This window comes from Phascolarctos cinereus, unplaced genomic scaffold (assembly GCF_003287225.1).
Source record: "Phascolarctos cinereus isolate Bilbo 61053 unplaced genomic scaffold, phaCin_HiC Scaffold_726;HRSCAF=1367, whole genome shotgun sequence".
NCBI lineage: Eukaryota > Metazoa > Chordata > Mammalia > Diprotodontia > Phascolarctidae > Phascolarctos > Phascolarctos cinereus.
Window position 1 is genome coordinate 425,229,063 of NW_027556098.1, and position 23,676 is coordinate 425,252,738.

The 23,676-nt window shown below is 42.5% G+C and overlaps 1 protein-coding gene across 1 annotated transcript; it reads right to left on the bottom strand.

The window, feature by feature from the left end:
- Positions 1-922: 922 nt before the first annotated feature.
- LOC110197776 (uncharacterized) lies at positions 923-22,797 on the bottom strand. The gene is made up of 5 exons (XM_020971837.2): positions 22,322-22,797; positions 21,036-21,267; positions 7,966-8,092; positions 6,505-6,600; positions 923-2,374 (listed from the first exon to the last, which is right to left on the bottom strand). Exons 2-5 carry the CDS (start codon positions 21,066-21,068, stop codon positions 1,149-1,151), a joined length of 1,482 nt encoding a protein of 493 aa, XP_020827496.1. The 5' UTR covers positions 21,069-21,267; positions 22,322-22,797; the 3' UTR covers positions 923-1,148.
- Positions 22,798-23,676: the final 879 nt, after the last annotated feature.

Below are 23,676 nucleotides of genomic sequence, written 5' to 3' on the forward strand. Positions count from 1 at the left end.
CTTATGACCAAGGGAAAAATAATAATGGTAGTGAGTTCACAAGTAGCTAACTTTACATAGTGATTTAATGCTTACAAAGCACTTGACAAATATTGTCTCATTTAATCCTCTCATCAATCCTGGCAGACAGGTGCTATTATTACTCCCATTATACAGATGAGGAAACTAAGGCAGGAATAGGTTAAGTGCCTCATCCAGGGACACAGAGCCAGTAGCCATCAGAAGCTGAAATTGAACTGAGGTCTTGTGGATTCAGGGACAGCCCTCTAGCCATTGTGCCACCCCACAGAGTAAAACATAATTACAAAATTAATGTCCAACAAATATTTATACTAGGACTTTTTGTGCCAGCCAACATCACGAGACAAAGTGAGTACCTATCAACTCAAGAATGGCTGAAGGATGCCATGGAATATTTTAGGGTAGTCATGAGAAACCTTAGGATTTCATAGAAAAATTCAATCCATTTTCAGGGCTTGATGTACAGGATAAAATATGTGATGTCTGATGAGGTCTGTACTGCAGGAAGAGGCCTTCTTTCATTAATTAGATCCCCAAGTTTTATCTCCAGCAAGGTTTTTCAAATGAAGATGCATGTATGAGCTCCAGGTGAAAGATTTCCCACAATCACTGCTTTTGTAAATCTTCTGTCCATAGTGAATATTGTGAAGTTGAGTGAGCTCCATCCTCTAGGGAAAGGCAGGACCTCATTGAGCACATTCATAAGTCTTCTCTCCACTATGAATCCTTGATGTAAAGGAAGAGATGATCTTGGTCTGAAGACCTTCCCACGTTGAGTCCTTCTAGGGCTTGTTCCCATGGTGAATTTTCTGATGTCTGACAAGCTCTGTATTCCATTTGTATGCCTTTCCACATTCATTACAGGGATATGATTTATTTCTCTTGTGAATTTTCTGATGAGACATAAGGGATGACTTGAACCTGAGTGATTTTCCATGTTGATCATATTAATGAGGTTTATCCTCTAGTATGGATTCTCTGATGTTTAGTCAGGGAAGAGCATACATTAAAAGGTTCTCCTAAGATTTCTCTCCAGTGTGGATTCTCTGATGTATGGCAAGAGTGGAGCTGCATCTGAGAGCCTTTTCACATAGATTACATTCATAAGGTTTCTCTTCAATGTGGCTTCACTGATGTACAGCAAGATTGGCGCTACATTTGAAAGACTTTCCACATTGATTACAGTGATATGGTTTCTCTCCAGTGTGAATCCTCTGATGTACAGCAAGACTGGAGTTGCATCTGAAAGCCTTTCCACATTGATTACATTGATAAGGTTTCTCTCCAGTGTGGATTCTCTGATGTACAGCAAGACTGGCCCTCTGTGTGAAAGCCTTTCCACATTTATCACATTCATAAGGTTTCTCTCCAGTGTGAATTCTCTGATGTAGAGCAAAATGGGTCCTCTGTTTGAAAGCCTTTCCACATTCCTTACATTCATAAGGTTTCTCTCCAGTGTGAATTCTCTGATGTCTAGCAAAATGTGCCCACTGTTTGAAAGCCTTTCCACACTGATTACATTCATAAGGTTTCTCTCCAGTGTGGCTTCTCTGATGTACAGCAAGACTGAAACTGCATCTGAAAGCCTTTTCACATTGATTACATTCATAAGGCTTCTCTCCAGTGTGGCTTCTCAGATGTACAGCAAGACTGAAGCTGCATCTGAAAGCCTTTCCACATTGATTACATTCATATGGTTTCTCTCCAGTGTGGATTCTCTGATGTGTAGCGAGACTGGAGCTCTGTGTGAAAGTCTTTCCACATTGATCACATTCATAAGGTTTCTCTCCAGTGTGGATTCTCAGATGTAGAGCAAGATGGCTTTTATATCTGAAAGCCTTTCCACATTGATTACATTCATAAGGTTTCTCACCAGTGTGGATTCTCTGATGTTCAGCAAGATTGGAGCTCTGTGTGAAAGCCTTTCCACATTGATTACATTCATAAGGTTTCTCTCCAGTGTGGACTCTCTGATGTTTAGCAAGATGGCTTTTATATCTGAAGGCCTTTCCACACTGATTACATTCATAAGGTTTCTTATTAGTGTGAATTCTCTGATGTATAAGAAAGGATGAGTGTTCACTAAAAGCTTTACCACATTCATAACACTCATGTGGTTTCTGTCCAGTCTGCATTTTTTTATGATAAATAAGGGATGACTGTTGACTCAAGTCTTTCCCACAATGATGACAATCATAAGCTTTCTCTCCTGCGTGGATTCTGTGAAATACAGCACAGATTTGTCTCCCAGTGAAGTCACAGGGACCATCCCTCATGAAATTTTGCTCCTGAGTTTCTTCCACAGAAATGCTTAGGTTTGCAGCAGTCTCTTGCATTTCAGGTCTAATCTCTCCTGCAAAAAACAAGCAATAAAACATATATAGAAAGATACATGTACACACACATATAATTATAATCCAGTGGCAGAAAGTGATCTACATCCTACTTCCCCAAGCTAACAGAAAAATCTTCAAATTTAATGAACAGGATCAATCATTTAAAGATGCCATTAACTCACATCTGCAGGACAACTTGATTTAAAAAGACCTTCACACATAATCAAATTGGATCCTCAAAAATACCTATGACACTGGCAGGCCCAGCATTCTCATTACATTCACAGCTCAGGCCATGAGCTCAGAATGGCTGAGTGATCTGAACAACATCCCCGTAGCTGAGACTAGAACTCCAACACTGCAAGTGGGCATGCTCTGCCCATGGTACTAGAAGGCCTTTCTCCATTGCATTTTCTTTTTTTTTTTTTAAGAAAAATTATTTTATTATTGCATGTTGACATGTTTTCTCCCTCTCTTCCTATTCTCTGAGATACTGAAATCAGGCCAATTAATAACCCTATAATAGGGCTTTAAGTGCTGAAGTGAAAAGAAGAGTCAATCAATGTGGAAAACTTCACCGTCACCTTATCTTAAGAAATTGCCACAGCCACTGCCAACTTTAAGCAACCACTACTCTGATCAGTCAGCAGCCATCCACAGTGGGCCAGAGCCTCCACTGGCAACAAGATTACAACTCACTGAAGGCTCAGGTGATGGGTAGCTTTTAATAGCAATAAAATATTTTTAAAGCATGTACATTTTTTTAGACATAACAGTATAACACGCGCAACAGACAACAATGCAGTGTAGACATAACTTTTACATATACTGAGATACCAAAAAATTCATGTGACTCATTTTATTGCAATATTCACTTTACTGAGGTGCTCTGGAACCAAACCCACCATATCTCTGAGGTGTGCCTATATTTTTATCAATTTTATTTTGATTTTGACTTTCCTCCCCAATTCTGCTCTCCTTCTTAAACTGCTGTTAGCCTCACTCCTTGAGTTCCCTCATATCCCACTGAACTACATGTCTCTCCATTCCCAAACACTCTCTTTTCCCTAGATCAGCTAAGAGTGAGGTTCCCAATCTGGTGCTTCTTCTCAAGCCATCTATATGTTTCTGTGCCAGCATGGGAGCTCCTTGACAGCAGGGACTGGCTTTTCCCTTCCTATGTATCCCCAAGGCTTAGGACAGCACCTAGAAAACTGGAGGTGCTTAATCCATGCTCATTGACTGACTGACTGGGCCCAGGGCTGACACCACTCCCCAGGCTCTACCTCAATCCCTCTATTCTAGTCTAAGATTCTTAGTTGGCAAATGCCAGCTCTGGCTTCACCCTGTTTGTGTCTCTTTCTTGCACATTAACCTCTATATTGAGTGACCTTTCTCTAGTTCTAATCTTGATGGGCCCTAACCAGACCGATAGTGAAGGCTTCTCACAAAGGCTTCTCACGTGGCTCCTGGAGCATTTCATTCTGTGGGACACCTGGCAGTCTCTTCCTCCCATTTCCCCAAACTGAGAGTGACCGTCAACTCAATGAATCTGGCCAATGATTCTCCAAGAATGGGCCAAATATTGAGCCTTGGAGATCAGGAGAGGGATACAAGTTGATGATTTATGTGAAGCATAGCCTTGGATTAATTCTAAGTAAGGCTGTAGACTTTGCTACTACTTACATGCTGCTGAATGGAGAGAGAAAAAATCATGAAACTAGTCCCCTTGGGTTCACTACACATTCAGGCTACATAATCTCAGTGTGGCAAGGCTATCCTTTGAGATTTTCCTAACTGACTCCCTTGGTGCAGTGGATAGAGTACTGGTCAGGAAGACTCAAGTTGAAATTCAGCCTCAGACACTTACTAGCTGTGTGATCCTGGGCAAGTCACTCAGGCCTGCTGGCCTCAGTTAACTCATGTGCAAAATGAGCCTGAAAAGGAAAGGGCAAACCGCTCCAGTATCTTTGCCAAGAAAACCCCAAACGGGGTCAGGAAGAGTCAGACACGACTGAAATGACTGAACAACAACATAACCAACTCACCACAGCAGCTTTTCCAATTCTTTTCATTTTTCCCTAACTCTCCCTCACTGCTGCTCCACTCTACACCCCCCACTCACCTCAGCAGAGAAATTTCCCTTATATTTCAATGAAGAAATTGAATACTTTTAAACAGCCCTCTTATCTTCCTCACCTCCCACAAATCAGGTGTCTTCTTTTCCTTTTTGATAGCACTATCAGATGAAATGGTCCTCTCTCTGCTTGCTAAAGCAAATTTCTTTCCACGTGTAAATCATCCCATTCCATCATGTCATTTTCCTCAGGTTACTACCTCTACAGTATCCCCATTAATTCACTACTTTACAGTCTCTCCTACACTAATGCCCCCTTCCCTACTTCAACAAATAAGATCATCTCTCTCTAATCCTCAAAACACGGTCACTTGATCTACTCAGCCCAAGAGATATTTTACAGTACCTTTCTTCCATTTCATGGCTAAACAGCTGCAGATGCCCATTTACAACTGGTGTCTCCAACTCCTTTCCTTTGCCTTCTCTGAAATTCTCTGCAGTCTAGCTCCCAATGTCATTGTTCACTGGAAACTCCTCTCTCCAAAATGACCAAAATTCTCTAAGCTCCAATTCCACTGGTCATTGCTTCATCCTCATCCTTCTTGACTTTGCTACAACCTTCAACATAGTCAATCACCCTTTCCCCTCTCTCTGGGATTTAGTGACACTTCTCTCTTGGTTCTCCTACTGTATCCAAACTAAACTCATTCTTTTTCCCCCCAACCCTCCCATTTTCCTACTTTCCTAATGCTCCCAAAGCATCCTCTCAATAGTGCAGACTCACAAACAAGGTGTCATGTACCCCTCACTGGCTCTCACTCCTGACTCCCATATTCAATCTGCTGCAAAGTCCTGTGATTCCATCTATGTAAAATCTCTCCCATTCTCCCAACACTGCCACTGTCTTGGTTCAGGCTTCAATCCCCTCACACCTGAGGTATTGCAAGAACCTGCTGCTTGGCCCAGCTGCCTCAAGTCTCCCCCCACTCCAGTCATTCCTCCACCCACTTATCAAAGTTCATCTTCCTAAAGTTCTTGACTGATGATATCACCATGTTCTCAACAATCTGCTATGGCTCCCTAGGAAAAGGATCAAATATAAAATCCTCTCTTGGGTTGTGACTCATCCACCCCTTCTTTACTTACCCCTCTCCCACTCTTCCAGTCTTCTTTCACCTTTTATCTCCACCAAACTTGCTATACTCCAGTGCTATGGGCCTCCCTTCTGTTCTCTGAACAGGACACTCCATCACCTGACTCCACAGGCTTTCCTCACAACCTGTGCCTAGAATGCTAACCCTGGCTTCCCTGAAGCCCCAGCTAGAGCCCCCCTTCCTCAATAAACCTTTCCAGTCCTCCTTCACTTCAGTGCCTTCCCTCTCAATGAGCTCCAATTTATCGTGTCCAAAATAAGTTCCTACGTTTTTGTTGGCATGTTGTCTGCCCCGCCACCCCCCAGTCTGTGAGCTCCAGGAGAGCAGGAGATGTTACTTACATCTTTATATCCCTTAGTGCTTAGCAGAGGGTGTGGCACATAGCAGAAACTTCACAAATGCTCACTGACTTGAAGAAGGTCTAAGAAAGAGACCACATTGGAAAGCCTAACCCTTTTTGCACTTTCTGGGGATTTCTATGCCCCCAAGTTCCAAACAATGACTTTTTATAAGATCAGAGATTTATCACTGGAAGAGAGCTTAGAGGCCATAGTGCCCAACTCCCTCATCTTACCAATAGCCAAAATGAAGCTCAGTGATTCTGTAACTTATCAAGGATCCTGCTGCTAAAAAGTGTCTAAAAAAGAATCCCAAGGGGCAGGTAGCTGGCGCAGTGGATGGAGCACAGCTCCTGTAGTCAGGAGGACCTGAGTTCAAATTCAGCCTCAGACACATAACACTCACTAACTGTGTGACTCTGGGCAAGCCACTTAACCCCAACTGCCTCACTTGAAAAAAAAAAGAAAAGAATTCCAAGTCAGATCTTCCATCCTCCAAATCTAGCACTTGCTTCACTACCACACCTAGAAGCCTCTTGTAATCATAACTCACATACACCTGCTTGCCTCTCACTCACCTGGACAGCAGCTCCTCAGGCCTTCTTGCTCCAGCAGCCATGGTGCTTCCCTTTCTTCCAAATAAGAGATCAGATATTCTCTGGGAACTGGCAGCCCTGAGCATGGGGAATCAGGGATGAGGACAGAGAAAACTTGTAATTTAGATTTTTTTAGGGAAAAGAGTGTGCATACAAAGCCACTGCATTTGGAGAATCACTGCATCATGTTCACACATATCTGGCTTCTTCGCTCTTTAGTGCTCATAATTCCAGTAACCCAAAATAGGATGTACCAGATCAGCCTTGAGCTCCAGCAAAAGGGACCTTAAGGAACCAGCTTTGGCCCTGTCTCCTACGCTTCTCCTCACTCCCTAAAACCTATAAACACCTTGTTACTCTTCATTCAGGGAGTCTTTGCCTCTTCTGGTGAGATTCTCCTGGTGGGGAACTCAATGAACCTTAGTCCAAATTCTGATTCTTGGCCAGTCTGCTATTCCTGCCATTGACAAGGGTTTGCAAACAAGAAGCACAGGATGGTTCCCAGGACTCCTTAAAAGCAATGAGCCCACAGCATTTATTTTTGGGAGCTTTGGGGAGAGGTGGGGGAGAAGATCATGGAGCCAATTAGGAATCAGAAAATTTGGTCCTGGTACACCTTCTTCACAGAAGGATGGACTCACTGCATAATTATGATTATCGGGAAAGTAGAGGTAGCTGGTAGTGCAGTGGAGAAAGCCCTGGGCCTGGAGTCAGGCATGCCAGGGTTTAAATCCAGGCTCAGGCAGTTACTAGCTATGTGCTTCTGCAAAAGTCACTTAACCTCTGTTTGCTTCAGTTTCCTCAAATGTCAAATGGGGTTAATAATATCACCTAAAGGCATAATATTGTAAAGAAAGCACTTAGCACAACAGCTGGTGAACAGCAGATGAATAGAAATGCTTATTCCCTTCCCTTCTTTCCCACTATCTTTGCTGGAATGGGGGCACTGTAAAGGAAGGTTCAGGACAAACCTGCCATGCCAGGCACATGTAGGAGTTGTGAGCTACAAATTGAGGCTTCTTAAGAAGAACATTCCATACAGTAGGGCCATCCCAAAGAAGAAGGGGTCACAAGGAAAAGCTGCCTGAGCAGTTTCCAGGGACTTGGCAGACAAAATTCATGTCCAGGGAGAGGCTGGACTACATAATGTGAGATTACTTCCACATCTGAGAGGCTTCAACACTGATCTGATCTTTGATCTCAAGCTACCTAGAATTGGCAAGAGACAGCTTCAGGAGCAACCAGGAAACCTCCAGGTTCTCTTCACACAGTGTACTGCCCTTTTATAGGAAAACCAGGCAGCAGGGGACCCTGTCTCTTGGACACAGGAGACCAGCACATTTCCCTTTTAGTTATTTATAAATGCTTTCAACCTTGCACACTCAGGAATAAAGATATTCCCTTGGATTGCAGACTGAGAGTGGCCAGGGGAAGTGTCCTTACCCAGGGAAAGCAGGTTCTGGGCATTCTCCAGCATGACCTCCTTGTACAACTCCTTCTGAGGATGGTCCAAGAGGCCCCACTCCTCCTGGGTGAAGTCCACAGCCACATCCTTGAATGTCACCAGCTCCTAAACCATCAAAAGTCACAAGATTTGGAGCTGAAAGAGACTCCAGAATTCCTGTAGTCTAACCCTCATCACATGAGGAGATGAAATTGAAGCACAGAAAGGGGATTTACCCAAAGGTTGTACCCTTGATGAGTGTCAGAGTCAATACTTGAAACCATCATCATTAAAGCCCAATGGAATATTGAGAAAAGCATTTGATATGGTCAGTTGGAATAAAATTCAGAAATGTCTTACTATGAAATATGTCTTTCTATGCTATCTGTGACAAATTGTGTGTTTTACTTGTGAGGTATGAGGTTCTGTGGAAGAGACAGAAAAACGGTGATCTGAAATTTCTGCCTTCTTAGAACTGTTAGAATTGATATGTTATAAACAAATTGTGTGGGGAGTTTGTGAGAAGCTCAAAAGTACAGTGAATTACAGGGGGTGGAGGGGGGATTTATGTGTGAGTGTAGAAAAGAGAGGAAAGGAATAGAATATGTCTTGTTTATTTCCTGAGAGGTTTAAATAAAGTCTTTTCTAGATTATTCAAAAGAGAATTCCAAAGAGATATTAATTACAATCTGGACTGAATTGAGTATCATGAGCCTTTCCAGTCAAGTGAAGGTAAGTTATCACTTGTTACATAGAGGGCTTGAAGCTACTTTGGGTTTAATGTGTCACAGCAAAAACACCTTTTGCCTTTCTTTATGATTGCTTTCGTTTCATGATAGCATATATTCCTCAATTATAATATTTAGTTACATAGAAATAATAGTAACTGTCATGGAGAAAGGACTGTTCCTTAATTCATTAAAAAAAAAAAAGCAAATGTGGGTTGTGTTTGAGCTAAGTCATGAGAAAGACATTGCCAGGAACTCCAAGAGAAATGAAAGATCTAAGGACACCCCTAGAATTCTGGGAACTTCAGAGAACAAAAATCAAGAGAAGGAGTCAAGAGGCCTGCTGGCAGAGCACATACAGTAGAGGTTGGCTAGTTCTGAAAACATCCTGATACTTGGTAGCGGTCATCTATACTTCCAGTCTGCTACATGCACAATGTGTGTTTGGCCAATGGTTTTGGAATTTGATGGTCTTCCATTTCCATCAGAAGCACATGATTCATGTTATCAGAGATTCTGATATTTGAGAAAAACTTCTCCATTATATGTACAAAGTTGTCTTTTTATTTTTTTTATCACTGTGATTTTTCTCTTTAAACACCTGACTCATTATCTATTTTTAATCCATATTTTGCCCTTTATTGCCATTGTCCTGTTATTTTGCCTTGGAAAAATCGAGATATCTATTGAACTTTTACATTTTCTGTGATTCCCAAAAATTAGAAATCTTTCTTTTTCACTAGGGTCTCTTGACCCTCTTCACTACACAGTATTCATTGTGTGGGCTCTCACTATTGGAAGGTATTCCCCTTATTGATCTATAACTGATCTCTAATTTATTCCCTAACTTACACCCAACAGAAGCTATTCCAAACCTGTTTCCTTTTCAAGCCTCCCACATCCTTCCTTCATCACAATGGGATGGAGTTAAGAACTCCAAACCACTGTTGAAGGAGAAAGCTTATCTGAGACATCTCATTTCTCACCTGGCTCAACTTCTTTGAGACTTCTCTGACTGACTTCTCCACAATGCTCCTGAATCGGATACCTTCTCCTCTCCTGGACCCCTCTTCATCATTCTTTTGTATGGTGTCTTCCTCTGTTAGACTGTCAGTTCCTTGAGGCTAAGTGAGTTCTACAAGCCATCAGGAGAAAGACTTTCAGATACAATGGAAAGGATACTGAAATATGCAAGACTATTCCAAACCCACTAGAAATGAGAAGGGAATGGAAGAATGTGTTCTGGAGAACAGTAAAGTTCAGGATGAAGCCCAGGGTGACCTATCCTGCAAATGTGAGCTTAGCAATATGGAGAAAAAGTGAATGTTCAATAATAAAGAAGAGTCTGAAATATTTCTAGAAAGAAACCAGCTGACACCCCATTAAAAATAGACAATAAAAGAACAAAATTATTTTTAAAATTTATGCAAATAAAATCAGATTTAAATAATTGGAGACATATTAAATATCCATGTGTAGGAAGCAACAGTGTAATAAAAATGACAATTTTACCTAAACTAATTTATATAGTCAATGCCATCTTAATTAAAGTACCAAAAAATTATTTTACTGAATTAGAAAAAAATAACAAAATTCATTTGGAAGGACAAAAAGTCAGGAACATCAAAGGAACTACTGAAAAAAAAATGTAAAGGAAGGAGGTGTAGTACTAGATCCTAACTTTAGTATAAGGCTGTAATTACTAAGACTATCTGGTAAAAAGCAATGGAAAGGTAAATCAGTGGAACAGAGTAGACATACAATGATGGCAGTGAATAAATATACTAACCTTGTATTTTGCGAGTGTAAAGACTGAAGTTTTGGGGATAAAAATTCATTATTTGGTAAAAACTGTTGGGAAAACTAGAAAGCTGTCTGGCAGAAATTGGGTATAAACCGATATCTTATACCATTTACCAAGACAATGTCAAAATGCTTACATAACCAGACATAAAAAGAGATATTAAAAGAAAATGCAAAGAACATGGAATATATTACCTGCCAGATTTATGGCTAGGTGAACAATTTATGAATAAAGAAAAGATAGAGAGCAGCATGAGGTGTAAAATGGATAATTTTGATTACATTAAATTTTTAAAATGTAGCCAAGATCCGAAGGAAACCAGAAAATTGGGGGGGGGAATTATAGAGAGATTCTTATCTAAAGGTCTCATTTCTCAAATACACAAAGAACTTTGTCAAATCTTTAAGCATATGAGTCATTCCCCAGGGGATAGTCAATGAATATGAACAGGCAGTCTTTGATGACGAAATGAAAACAATTTATAGTGATATAAAAAATGCTCTAAATCATTATTGATTAGAGAAATGCAAATTAAAACCCCCTTGAGATATCTTTTTACACCTATCAGATTGGTTAAGATGATTGATGGGAAAGCAACAAATGTTGGAGAGGATGTGATAAAAATGGGACACTAATTGATTGTGGGTGGAATTGTGAACTGATCCAACCATCTTGGAGAGCAATCCGGAATTAGGACCAAAGAGTTATTAACCTGCCTATACCCTTTGATCCAGTAATACCACCACTGCATCTGCTTCCAGAGCACTGGCCCTGAAGTGAAGAGGACCTGAATTCAAATGTGGCTTCAGATACTTACTAGCAGTGGGACCCTATGCAAGTCACTTAGCACTGATTGCCTCCAAAAAAAAGAAAGAAACAAAAGTAGAACTGAAGAGATTATTTGCATCTCAAACACCATAAATAACAGAAATGCAGGGGGAGTAAATAATTGCAAACAACAAAGGCAACAGAGCGACAACAGAAAGACCAGTAGGAGATTTTCCCTTAAAGTACACAAGGAGACAGAGACAAACTAGGAAATCTGGTGAAGGTAACAGTGAAGGGGAGGACAGAATCTTGTGACATCCTGCCTACAGGTGAAGGCTTCCTTTGTGAGACTACATTATGCCGTAGGAAGATACCTGAAAGGTGGTAGGAGAACAGGGGGATAGAGACTGGACATTTTCAATTCTCTTCCACATATATTTATTAAGCACCCACTATGTGCCAGGCACTATACTAAACACCTGGGATACATAAAGAGGCAAAAGATAGTCCTTGCCCTCAAGGAGTTTACACTCTACTGGGGGAAACAATATGCAAACAAATAAAAACAAAGCAAACCACCAGTAGAACAAATAGGAAATAATTAAAAGAGGAAAGACAAGATAATTAGGAGGGGTTAGGGAAGGCTTCCTGCAGAAGGTGGACCTGAGGGAAGCCAGGAACACCAGGAGTCTGAACTGGGGAAGGAGAGTATTCCAGGCATGGGAGAGAGCCATGGAAAATGCCTGGAGGTGAGAGAGGCCAGGAGGCCAGCATCACTGGATCAGATAATACATGCTGGGGAGTAAGGAGTAAGAAGACTGGAAAGATAGAAGGGGCTAGATTATAATGGGCTTTAAATGAGAAATGGAAGACTTTGTATTTGATCCTGGAGACAAGCGGGAGCCACTGGAGTTTCTTGAGTAGAGGAGTGACAAGGTCAGAAGTGCATCGTAGGAAAATCACTCTAGTGGGTGAATGGAGAATGGCCTGGATGGGCAGAGCCCTGAGGGAGGCCAGCTATCTTAATAGGCCAGCTGTGAGGCGAGGTGGGTCAGCACCAGGCTGGTGGCAGTGTCAGAGGAGAACAGGGGTGTATTGTAGAGATGTGGAGAAGGTGAAAGGGACAGACCTTGGCACCGTCTTGGATTTGTGGATATGTGGAGTAAGAGATAGTAGGGAGTCCAGGATGACTCCTATGTGATGACCCTAAGGGAGAGTAGTATAGCCCTCTACAATACAATGGGAAGGAGTGATTTGGGGGGAGGTAACAAATTCTGTTTTGGACAGATTAAGTTTAAGATATCTACTGGTCGCCCAATTTGAGATATCTCTGAGGAATCAGATACAAGACTGGAGATGAGCACAGAGATAGGGCAGGAGAGGTACATGGGAGAATCATCCACATAGAGATGGTAATTCAGTCCATGGGAGATGATGAGATCACCAAGTAAAGGGGTATAGAGGAAGAAGACAGGAGCACCCAGGACAGACGCCTGAGGGACACCTATGCATGTTTAAAGGGCATACTCAGGAGAAGGATACTTCCAAAGAAAAGGTCAGAGAAGTGGAAAGAAAACTAGGAGAGAGCTGGGTGTCCAAAATACTCAGAGAGAAGAAAGCATCCAGGAGGAGAGAGGGATCAAAAGCATCAAAGGCTGCAGAAATATCAAGGAGAATGAGGATGGAGGTGACCTCTATGGTCTCAGGAAAAGAGCAAGGAGGGGGAGTAGGTAAGAAGGGGGAAAGATTGAAAAGGTGGAGAGAAGGAGACCTCACTTTGGAGGGGGCAAGGGGTTCCACTGAGGGATGTTCTGGGTGAAGGGAGATAAGGATCTCACACTGAAGCCTGAGGGATTTAGGCCTGAAAAGTCTACTTGTGCAGAGGGGGTTGCGGCTTTGGACCCCAGGGGCAACTGGCACTTGGAGGACTAGGAGAGCATGGATATCTGCATGAGATTTCCAGGCAAATGTAGAAGGAGAAAAGGGTCAACATGAGAGGGTATAGGTGAGTAGGATGAGTTGTTCCCTATTATGGAGGGACACCGAATATTCTGAAAGTAAGGCACACAACGGGAAAAGCTGAAACCCATGGGGTAAGCCCTACAAGTCAGTGCCAGAAAGCACTGGAGGACAGAGCTTATAATGGATACCTTGGAGGATTGGAATGTATGAAGTACACAGAGAAAAGAAAGCATTCAGATGATTTTAGGGGTCATGAATGAGAGAATGAGAGTCTCAGGGGTGGGGAAACCTGTGGCCTTGGGGCCTCATGTGGTCTTCTAGCTCCTTGGGTGTGGCCTTTGGACTGAGTCAAAGTTTTACAGAACAAATCCTTTTATTAAGAGGATTTGTTTTGTGAAGTTTGGGTTCAGTCAAGAGGACCACACTTGAGGACCTAGAGGCCCACATGTGCCCAGGAAGCAGCAGGTTCCCTACCCCAGAACAGAAAGAAAAGATGGATAATAAAGAGAGGGAGAAAAATCCTTGTTGGAAAAGGGCACAAAAATGGATGAAATTAAAAAACTCATGAACAGGACTAATAGAGAGAAAACAGGAAGTGGAATCTACATGACTGAGAGGAAGAAACAATAGTATGAGATAAAAGCAGGAGGGATGGGTGAATTTCTGGAGAAACTAGAACTAAAAGGCTTAGGGCAGCTTCTAAATGGGAAAGCATGTTTCTTTGGACCAAAACCAAGGACTAGGGCACAGAGATACTGCAAACTAATGTAAAAAGGCAGAAATTATCAATATATCCTTTCATTCCATAACGAAATAAGAGTGGAAATTGATTCAGGGATCAGAAACAAATATATAAACCTAAATGGAGACTCAATAATGATATCTTTCATAATGACCTAGTCAGAGAAAGAACTGATGGAGTCTGAATGCAGATCAAAGCATACTATTGTCACTTTGGGGGAGCTTGTGTGGGTTTTTTTCCCTTTTCCTCCATTTCTCCTTTCACAACATGAGTAATGTGGAAATGTTTTATATGATTGCAACATGTATAACCTATGTTAGACTGTTTGCTGTTTTGGGGAGGGGAGAGTGAAGGGATGGAGGGAGAAAAATTTGGAACTCAAAATTTTTCAAAAATTGAAGGTTGAAAACTATCTTTACGTGTAATTGGAAAAAATAAAATACTATTAAATAAAAAATGACAAGTCCATTAACAAATCACAGAAATGATTATTTGTAAAAAGAAAATCATCGTGATGAAGCAATATGCCAAAATTTGGAGGATTCAGTTGAAGTAGTTCCCAAAGGGAAAACATATTCTTACACTCCTATATTAAGAAAACAGAAAGAAGAAATAAAGAAAATAGATTAATCAAATGAATATGCATTTTAATAAAATAGAAAATCAAACAAATAAACCTAAAATAATTACAAAAGAGAAGATAGTAAAAAAGGAAATTGATACCTTGGAAACAAAAAAAAAAACCCAGACACATGATAAAGGAAGAGAGCAGGGGGCGGAGCCAAGATGGCAGCATGAAAGCAGTGACTTGCTTGAGCTCTCCCCCAAACCCCTCCAAATACCCATAAAAAAATGGCTCTAAACAAATTCTAAAGCAGCAGAACCACAAAAAGACAGAGTAAAACAAATTTCCAGCCCAAGACAGCCTGGATGGTTGATTGGAAAGGCATATTGTGGTGGTCGGGGAGAGGAGCATAGTTCCACATGGGCTCGCGAACCTGGAGCAGCCCTCAGAGGAATGAATCACAGGCAGCGGTGGCAGTTTCCAGACTCCTCAATCCATGAATGCCAAAGACAACTTAGAAGGTCTGTGTGAAAAGTCTGTTTTTGCATTGAGAGAGGAGCTAGGTCAGAGCCAGTTCCAGAGCGCAGAGTGCAGAGCACAGAGCATGGGCACCAGGGTGGTGGCTGCTTCCTGAACTTCTGGCCCACAGACTGAGGGGGAATCAAGTGGCTAATCAGAGGGGGACTGCAGGGATCTATTTGCTGGTGCTGAGGCAGGAATCTCTTGCTTTGCCCATGCTTGGATCTGGGTCAACAGTTCTGAGTGATGGTCCTGGGGTGAGGAGGAGCTCTGGCAAGCTAGAGCTTATAGTGGCTGTGGAGAGAAAACCCTCCTCACAGTTCCAAGACAGAAAAGACTGCTTGTGGGCCCTCACTCAAAAACCAGAGCACAGGCCAGGAAAAGAGCAAACACCTTGCCCCTTATCATACCACCTTGGAAGAACTGAAAATTTACAGGTCCCTACAAGAATCTCTGAAAACAGCTATACAAACCCCCGAAGATTGGGACAGTACATTCTCCACGATGGAAACAGACTCTTACCTTAACAAAGAGTTTAAAACTCAAGTAGTTGGCTGGGATCATGAGCAAACCTCACAAAAAGAGTCAGATAACATAGCCTTTGGTGACAAAGAAGATCAAAACATACAACCAGACGAAGACAACAAAGTCAAAGCTCCCACATCCAAAGCCTCCAAGAAAAATATGATTCTGTTCCAGGCCTTGGAAGAGCTCAAAAGGGATTTTGAGAAGCAAGTAAGAGAAGTAGAGGAAAAACTGGGAAGAGAAATGAAAGTGATGCAAGAAAATCATTAAAAAAAAGTCAACAGCTAGCTAAAAGAGACCCAAAAAAATACTGAAGAAAATAACACCTTAAAAAATAGCCTAACCCAAATGGCAAAAGAGGCCCAAAAACCCAATGAGGAGAAGAATGCCCTAAAAAGAAAAATTGGCCAAATGGAAAAGGAAGTACAAAAGCTTACTTGAAGAAAATACTTCCTTAAAAATTAGAATAGAGCAATTGGAAGATAGTGACTTTATGAGAAATCAGACACATAGAACAAATCCAAAAGAATGAAAAATTAGAAAACAATGTGAAATATCTCATTGGAAAAACAACTGACCTGGAAAATAGATCCAGGAAAGAGAATTTAAAAATTATTGGACTATCTGAAAGCCATGATCAAAAAAGAGCCTAGACATCATCTTTCAAGAAATTATCAAGGAAAACTGCCCTGATATTTTAGAACCAGAGGGCAAAATAGAAATTGAAAGAATCCACAGATCTCCTCCTGAAAGAGATCCCCAAAGGAAAACTCCTAGGAATATTGTAGCCAAATTCCAGAGTTCCCAGGTCAAGGAGAAAATATTGCAAGCAGCCAGAAAGAAACAGTTCAAGTACTGTGGAAACACAATCAGGATAACACAAGATTTAGCAGCTTCTACATTAAGGACCGAGGGCATGGAATATAATGTTCCAGAGGGCAAAGGAGATAGGATTACAACCAAGAATCACCTACCCAGCAAAACTGAGTATAATCCTTCAGGGGAAAAAATGGTCATTCAGTGAAATAGAGGACTTTCAAGCATTCCCTGGTGAAAAGACCAGAGCTGAATAGAAAATTTGACTTTCAAATACAGGACTCAGGTGGAACATGAAGAGGTAAACAGGAAAGAGAAATCATAAGAGACTTATTAAGATTGAACTGTTTACATTCCTGCATGGAAAGATGATATTTGTAACTCATGAGAACTTTGTCAGTATTAGGGTAGTTGAAGGAAAAAAATTATATGTATGTATATACAGATAGATAGATAGATAGATAGAGGGCACAGGGTGAGTTGAAGATTAAGGGGTGATATCTGAAGAATAAAATTAAGGGGTGAGAGAGAATTATACTAGGAGAAGGAGAAAGGGAGAGGTGGAATGGCACAAAACAGAAAAGAAAAGGCTCTTACAGTGGAGGGGAAACAGGGGAAGGTAAGAGGAAATGAGGGAATCTTATTCTCACAGGACTTGGCTTAAGGAGGGAATAACATACACACTCAATTGGGTATGGAATTCTGTCTTACACTACAGGAAAATAGGGGAGGAAGGGGACAAGAGAGCAGGGGGATGATAGAGAGAAGGGCAGATTGGGAAAGGGGTAATCAGAAGGAAGTACTTTTGAGGAAGGTCAAAAGAAAGAATAGAAAAAATGGGGTTAGAGCGCAATTAGGGTTAGGGTTAGGGTCAGGATAGGATTAAGGGAAATATACTTAGTTTTTCAGAACTTGTCTACTATGGAAGTGTTTTGCATAACTGCATATGTATGGCCCATATTGAGTTGCTTGTCTTTTCAATGAGGGTGGGTGGGGTGGGGGGAAGGGAGAAAATTTGGAACCCAAAGTTTTAAAAACATATGTTTTTTAAAAAAAAGAAAAGAAGAGAGCAGAAAATTGAATCCATAAAATAAGAAATGAGCAAGGTGAAATGACTGCAAAATCAGAAAAAAGAAAATGGACAATCAGAACATATGACGCACAATGTTATACTACTGAAACTGAGAACCCAAAAGAAATAGAGGAACATCTCCAAAAACATGAATTACTCACAGAATCAGAAGACCACATAGAGAAAACCAGAAATGAAAATAGATTACGATGTAAAGGAATTATCAAAGTTTTCACAAACTCCCAGGAGACTTCTATAATTTGTAAAGAGTTGGCACCCAGATTTCTTAAATAATTCCCTCAAATAAGAAAGTATCCAACCAGAATCCTTTCCTCAAATACAGACCTAATACTTAAACCAGAGAACGAGAAAACACAGCAAGTAACCTACAAGGCAGTATCACTGATGAAAAGTGACTGAAAAATTTTAAACGACACTATCAATACAACTAGAGTAGACCCGCTGGAGAATTTCAGAACACCTTGAAAGACTTACATGGACTGATACAGAGTGAAGTGAGCAGCATATCATACACAGTAACAGTGATACTATATAATGAACACCTGTGAGTGAGTGAGCTATTCTCGGCCATAGAATGGTCCAAGATAATCCCTAAACATTCAAGATGAAAAAATGCCACAAAATGAATATGGAAATGTTTGACATGATTACACATGTATAATCTACATCAGATTGCTTACCATCTCAGGTAGGGGTTAGGCAGGGAGTGAAGGATAGAATTTAGGTCTGAAAACAATGAATATTTAAAGTTGTTTTAAATGTAATTGAGGAAAAATAAAATATTATTAAAAAATTCCCATAGTGACTTATTCAAGAAATCATTCATTATCATCAAATGGGATTTATACCAGGAATGCAAGGATACTTCAACATTAGGAAAACATAATCAATCAGATTCAAAACCAAAGCATCCAAAACCACTTGGCCATCTGAATAGATGCAGAAAAAGCCTCTGACAAAGTACAACACTCATTTATGCTAAAAACTCCATAAAAAGTATCGGCCCACTGGGACCTTCTTCAATATCACTAAGACATTTACCTAAAACCAAAAGCAATTACACATGAAATGGGGATACATTAGAACCTTTTTCCATAAGGCTGGAGGTGAAGCAAGGATGGCTCCCCTCTCCACAATCATTTGATGTAATTCTGGAAATGCCAGTAACAGCAATAAGACAAGAGAAAGGAATGAAAGGAATACAGGTAGATAAAGAAGCGATCTAATGATTCCTGTTTACTTGGAAAATCCCAGGGAATCAGCAAAGATACTGAGATAAATGATAGCTTAAGCAAAGTTGCAGTTACAAAATAAGTCCTCAAAAATCAATAGTATTTTTCTATGATAATAATAACATGGAAGAAGGAATAACAGAAAGAGAAATCCCATTCCAAATAAGGAAAATATGTAGACAATATCTGGGGCTCAACTTCCCAAAGCACAGCAGAGTTGTATAGCTTCAAAATACAAAGCAGTCTTTAAAGACATGAAGGACTAGGGGCAGCTAGGTGGAACAGTGGAGAGAGCATTAGCCCTGGAGTCAGGAGGACCCGAGTTCAAATCCGGCCTCAGACACAAAACAATCACTAGCTGTGTGACCCTGGTCAAGTCTCTTAACCCCAATTGCCTCACCAAAACAAAACACATGAAGGACAATAGGAAACAAAAACAAAAACAAAAACCTTGGTATGACATTTCAGTGATAAGTGTTTGGTGTCCAAGATCTATAAACAATTAATGAACATAAGACTAACAACCATTCCCAATAGAAAAATGGTCAAAGGATAGGAACAAAGAATTCTCAAAAGAACAGCCAAGTATTCCCAACCACATGGGAAAACGCTCCAAACCACTAACAAGAGAAACGTATACCAAAACACTGAGGCATCATGTCATACTCAGCAAAATTGACAAAAATGGCACCAGTCAACGTTGGAGGGGTTGTGGGAAGATAGGCACACTAACACCATGTTGGAGGAGCTAGGAAATGGTAGAAGATCATGAAGATCTGAGTTCAAATCCAGACTCAGATACTAACAAGCTATGTGACCCTGGTTAGTAAGTCACTGAACCTCTGTTTGCCTTAGTTTCCTGAACTGTGAAATAAAGATAAAAAGGACACATATAGGGTTGTTGTGAAGATGGTCAAAAGTGGATTTTGGGGAGAAAGTAAGTCACTCATTGTGTCTGTCATAATTCTTTGCCTTTGATTCTGATGCCTCTTTGACAAGAACTGAGCATCTCCTTCAGTGTGCCTCTTTCCCCAGTTGGAAAAGAAAATTCCCAGGACTTTGAACAGTTCCCCAAACTTAGCCCTTTCCCTATGTCCTCTCTAACCAGAGAAGTCCTAGGCCCTTCACAAATGCCAATTAACAGCTAAGGAAGGTACTCTTTTTCTTTGGCCTGGGCCAAACAGCTCTGCTAAGGGCCTATGAACACTTGAAGCTAGGCTTTTTGGGGGAAAAGCACCATTTCTGTACCTTTTTCTGATTAGTGGCTGTATCTGGTGTCATTCAAAACTATTTTGACTCTCTCTGGGTTTGGTAGCTCAGGAGGAGAAGATACATATGTGTGTATATGTATGTGTGCACATATGTATGTATATATACACATTTATACATACATGTACACACACACACACACACATATATATATATATATATATATATATATATATATGTATTAGTTCTTGCTTCCTTCGAGTATCAGCTAAAATCTTACCTTCTTAAAAACTGATTTTCCTTTTAGAAACTCTAAGAATATCTCCCTTCTATACCGTGGAGAGCTTGTGTGGACACGGCTGCTGGCGTGTCTCCCCCATCAGACTGGGAGCCTGTTGAGGGCAGGGCCTGGTTTTTCCTTCCTTTGTTTACACAGTAGATTAGCACAATGTCACTACCCTTTCAAAATGCTTGTGGTCTTCACCTAAGAAATGGTAAATAAGAAGGATTCAGAGAGATGTGGGAAGACATGTGTGAGCTGAGGCCAGAGGAGGACATGAGCAGCACCAGCAGGACCATTTCTGCTCTGCTGACTGTACTGCAAAGGAGGAGGGCTGGGGGAGCCTTCAGGGCTCTGCTCCAGGCCTGCCCAGACAAGCCTTAGGGTAAAGGGATTTTCTGGGCCTTCATTTGATACAAGGGAGAGGTGGGTTAAAGGAAACAAAGAGGAGGGGGAGAAGTTCTATGGATGTGTGGGGGAAGGGTGTAACACAAAGACAAGACCCCTGCAGAAGAGAGAGGAATGAGTGAAGTGGTCATCCTTGTGACTCAGGGATCAGGAGGGGAAACTTCAAAAACCAACATGGGAGGGCAGCAATTTGGGAAAGGGGTGGTGGTGGTGGACGAAATGCCAAAATGTCAATGCATCATTTTAAAACACAGGAGAGAACAGTGCAGTATTGTTATTACTATTTTCAATTCCGTGCCTATTTTTGTAAAGGAAATCCATAGGTAGGGGATGGCGAACCTTGTAGACAATCCTCTTCGTCTCTAGAAATGGCCTCCTTTGCTGATGTGGGTCAAGTCTGAGGACAGAGTGCACTCACCTGGGTTGGGGGTCTGCGGCTCCCAGAGGCCATTCCCTCTGGTTCCTGGCTCCCTGCTTGGTCAGGCCTTGGTCTTCTGCACACTGAGCTGGGGAGGCCAAAGGATCCCAGAGGGGCAGAGGTCTTTCCCTTATCTTCCTGAGCAGCAGGCTGGTGTACAGGGATTTACTGAGAGTGAGGTCCTACAGGTGTTACAAAGACCCTGCCCTGTCCTCAGGGCAGAGACCCCAACCTACACAGGGAGGGAGAAAGCAGGTAGGGTCTGGTTTGGAAATGAAGATGGTCTAAATAGGAAGGCTACATCCCTCTCCCACTCTTTCTTTCTGCCCCCTTCCTCTCCCCCATTCTCTTTCAGAGACCCAGGAGGCAGAAGGGGCTTGAGATCCCAGATGGGATGAGACCAGGCAGAGCCTCAATGGCTCCTGAATCAGAGCTCTCCCTACACTTGGTCCTCTACCCTCCCTGCCTCCCCTCTCCCCAACTAACACACACACACATTATCTAGACAACAGACTGACTGCTAGACCTAGGAGGGAGGGAAGGTTGGAGATGGAGAGGGCTCTGGGATGGAGCCACCAAGAATGACCAGGGAAAAGCCTGAGGCTGGGAGACAAAATCCAGTCTGGCATTCAGCTCCCTGGCAGGGGCCCTGAGGTCTCTGAAAGAAGAGGGGGCAGGGAAAGCAGGAGGTCTGGGGAAGAGGAGCACAGATGGGGTTGGAAGGGAGACATTCTGAGCCAGCTCATGGCAGGGAGGTCAGGGACACTGGAGAGACAGAAGGGCTCCAGGTGGACACTGAGCCTCGGAAAGCAGGATGGCTGTGTGCTGAGGTCTAACTAGGAGCTGGGGAGGATTCCTGGGACTCTCTGGTAGAGTTTAGGTTTGGAATCCCCCAGAGGAGAGCTCATGCAGGGAGCCAGTGCCTGGGATCTGACAGGGAAGCAGCCCAGGAGCTGGGGGTCCAGATAAGGCAGGAGCTGGGGGGTCCTGCATCCAAAGCAGGATAAGACCTTTGGATCCTTGCAAGGGGCTTGGTCTGAAGGCAGAACAACTCAATCTCTAACGAAAGGTTGGGGGCAAGGAGACAGGATTCCTGCATCCTGATGGGAAGATGGAAAGCAGGATTCTTTGATCTGATGGGTGTAAAGTATGAATTTTGGGAAAAGGTGACCCAATGGTAAGTCTGGGGAGGGTGACCCCAGGCATTTGGGAAGTGATTGGGAGTCTGGAAAGGTAGCCAGGCCTGAGCAGGAGGATTGCTCCAGGTAGACCTGGAGGACACTCACCACGTGGTCAGATGAGGAGCATAAGACCCAATTGCAAGAGCAGCCAGCAGAAGCCAGGAGGTGGGGGGTGGGGTGGGAGGGGACTGGCTCAGACCTGCTGGGACCTGCACCCGCAGAGCTGGCTTCCAGAAGAGAGACCCCAGATCCAGGGAATGTGGTGAGTTCTCAGCTCCGAGAGAAGGCAGCACGATCTGAATTCTGGAGAAGGCGGAAAGGTCTCAGCTCCAGGGAAGGCAGAGAGAGCTCAGCTCCGAGAGAAGGTAGCGATAGTTCAGCTGCAAAGGAAGAAGGCAGACCAGTCTCAGCCCAAGTTCCTGTTTTCAGCCAGCCCACTCTGGGAGGGTCCTCCCACGCTCTGCCCAGCTGCTAAGGCCCCCAGGAAGGGCCGTTTCCTCCAATCACGCCCAGGCCAGCCGCTCCAGATCCTGCCTGCCTCTCCTCCCCAACCCTTGCCCTCCCTCACATGGAATGCCTTGGCCACTGGGATGAGCCCTCTTCTGCCCTAAACCCCTCCCAGGCCTCCAAACTCCACCCCAGGGCTCTTATTCCACGTGGGCCACCACCCAGCAGGCTGGTCATCTCTGACAGCTCCTCCTCCCCCATTCTCTGCCACCTGATTCCTTATTGGAGGAAAGATGCGGGACTTTAGGAGGTGGGAGGGGGAGAGCAAGGAAGAGGCAACCTGGAGATTTCCAGGCAAGGGATCCACAGCCAAACAAGCTTAGTTTCAGAATGGAGGTTGTCACAAAATGCAGTCAGCTGGGTTAGCACGTTTCTCCTGACTCAAATTAGAATGGGGCTCAGTTAAAGTCAGATGTGTTCTCCCAGGTTGCTGTTTGTCCTTCGTTCTCGTACAGGACCACGACATCAGGAAGCTGATACCGTGCTATGCAAGTGAATTGGATTGAAGAGAGGGAGGGCTGTGCAAAGTGACCAGCCTTACTTTCTGCTCCAGAGCCATCTGGGTCCAGTGGCCAGATGTGGATCAGGAAGACTGGAGATGGCCCAGGAAGCAGTAGGAGACCATATCCTTTTTAAGCCAAGGTCTTTAACAGGAAGATAATTGGGATGTTTGACCCTCTAAGGATAGTGAACCCCTAATGCAAAATACACTTCAAATTTTGCATTTAAGGTGATGTGTTTAGGAGCTGTAAAAATAAGAAATAAATATAAGAACTGCCCCATTCTGCTCTCTGAATGGAGTCGATCTAGAAGTCAAATGGATAAAAGGAAAAAGTGATTTTTCTAACTAAGATAATTCTAACATAATCAACTGAATTGATGTCCTTTGACAACTTTGTTTCATGTTTTAAAATTGTACCATTGTTTATGTTATTATTATGCTTCTAATTTTT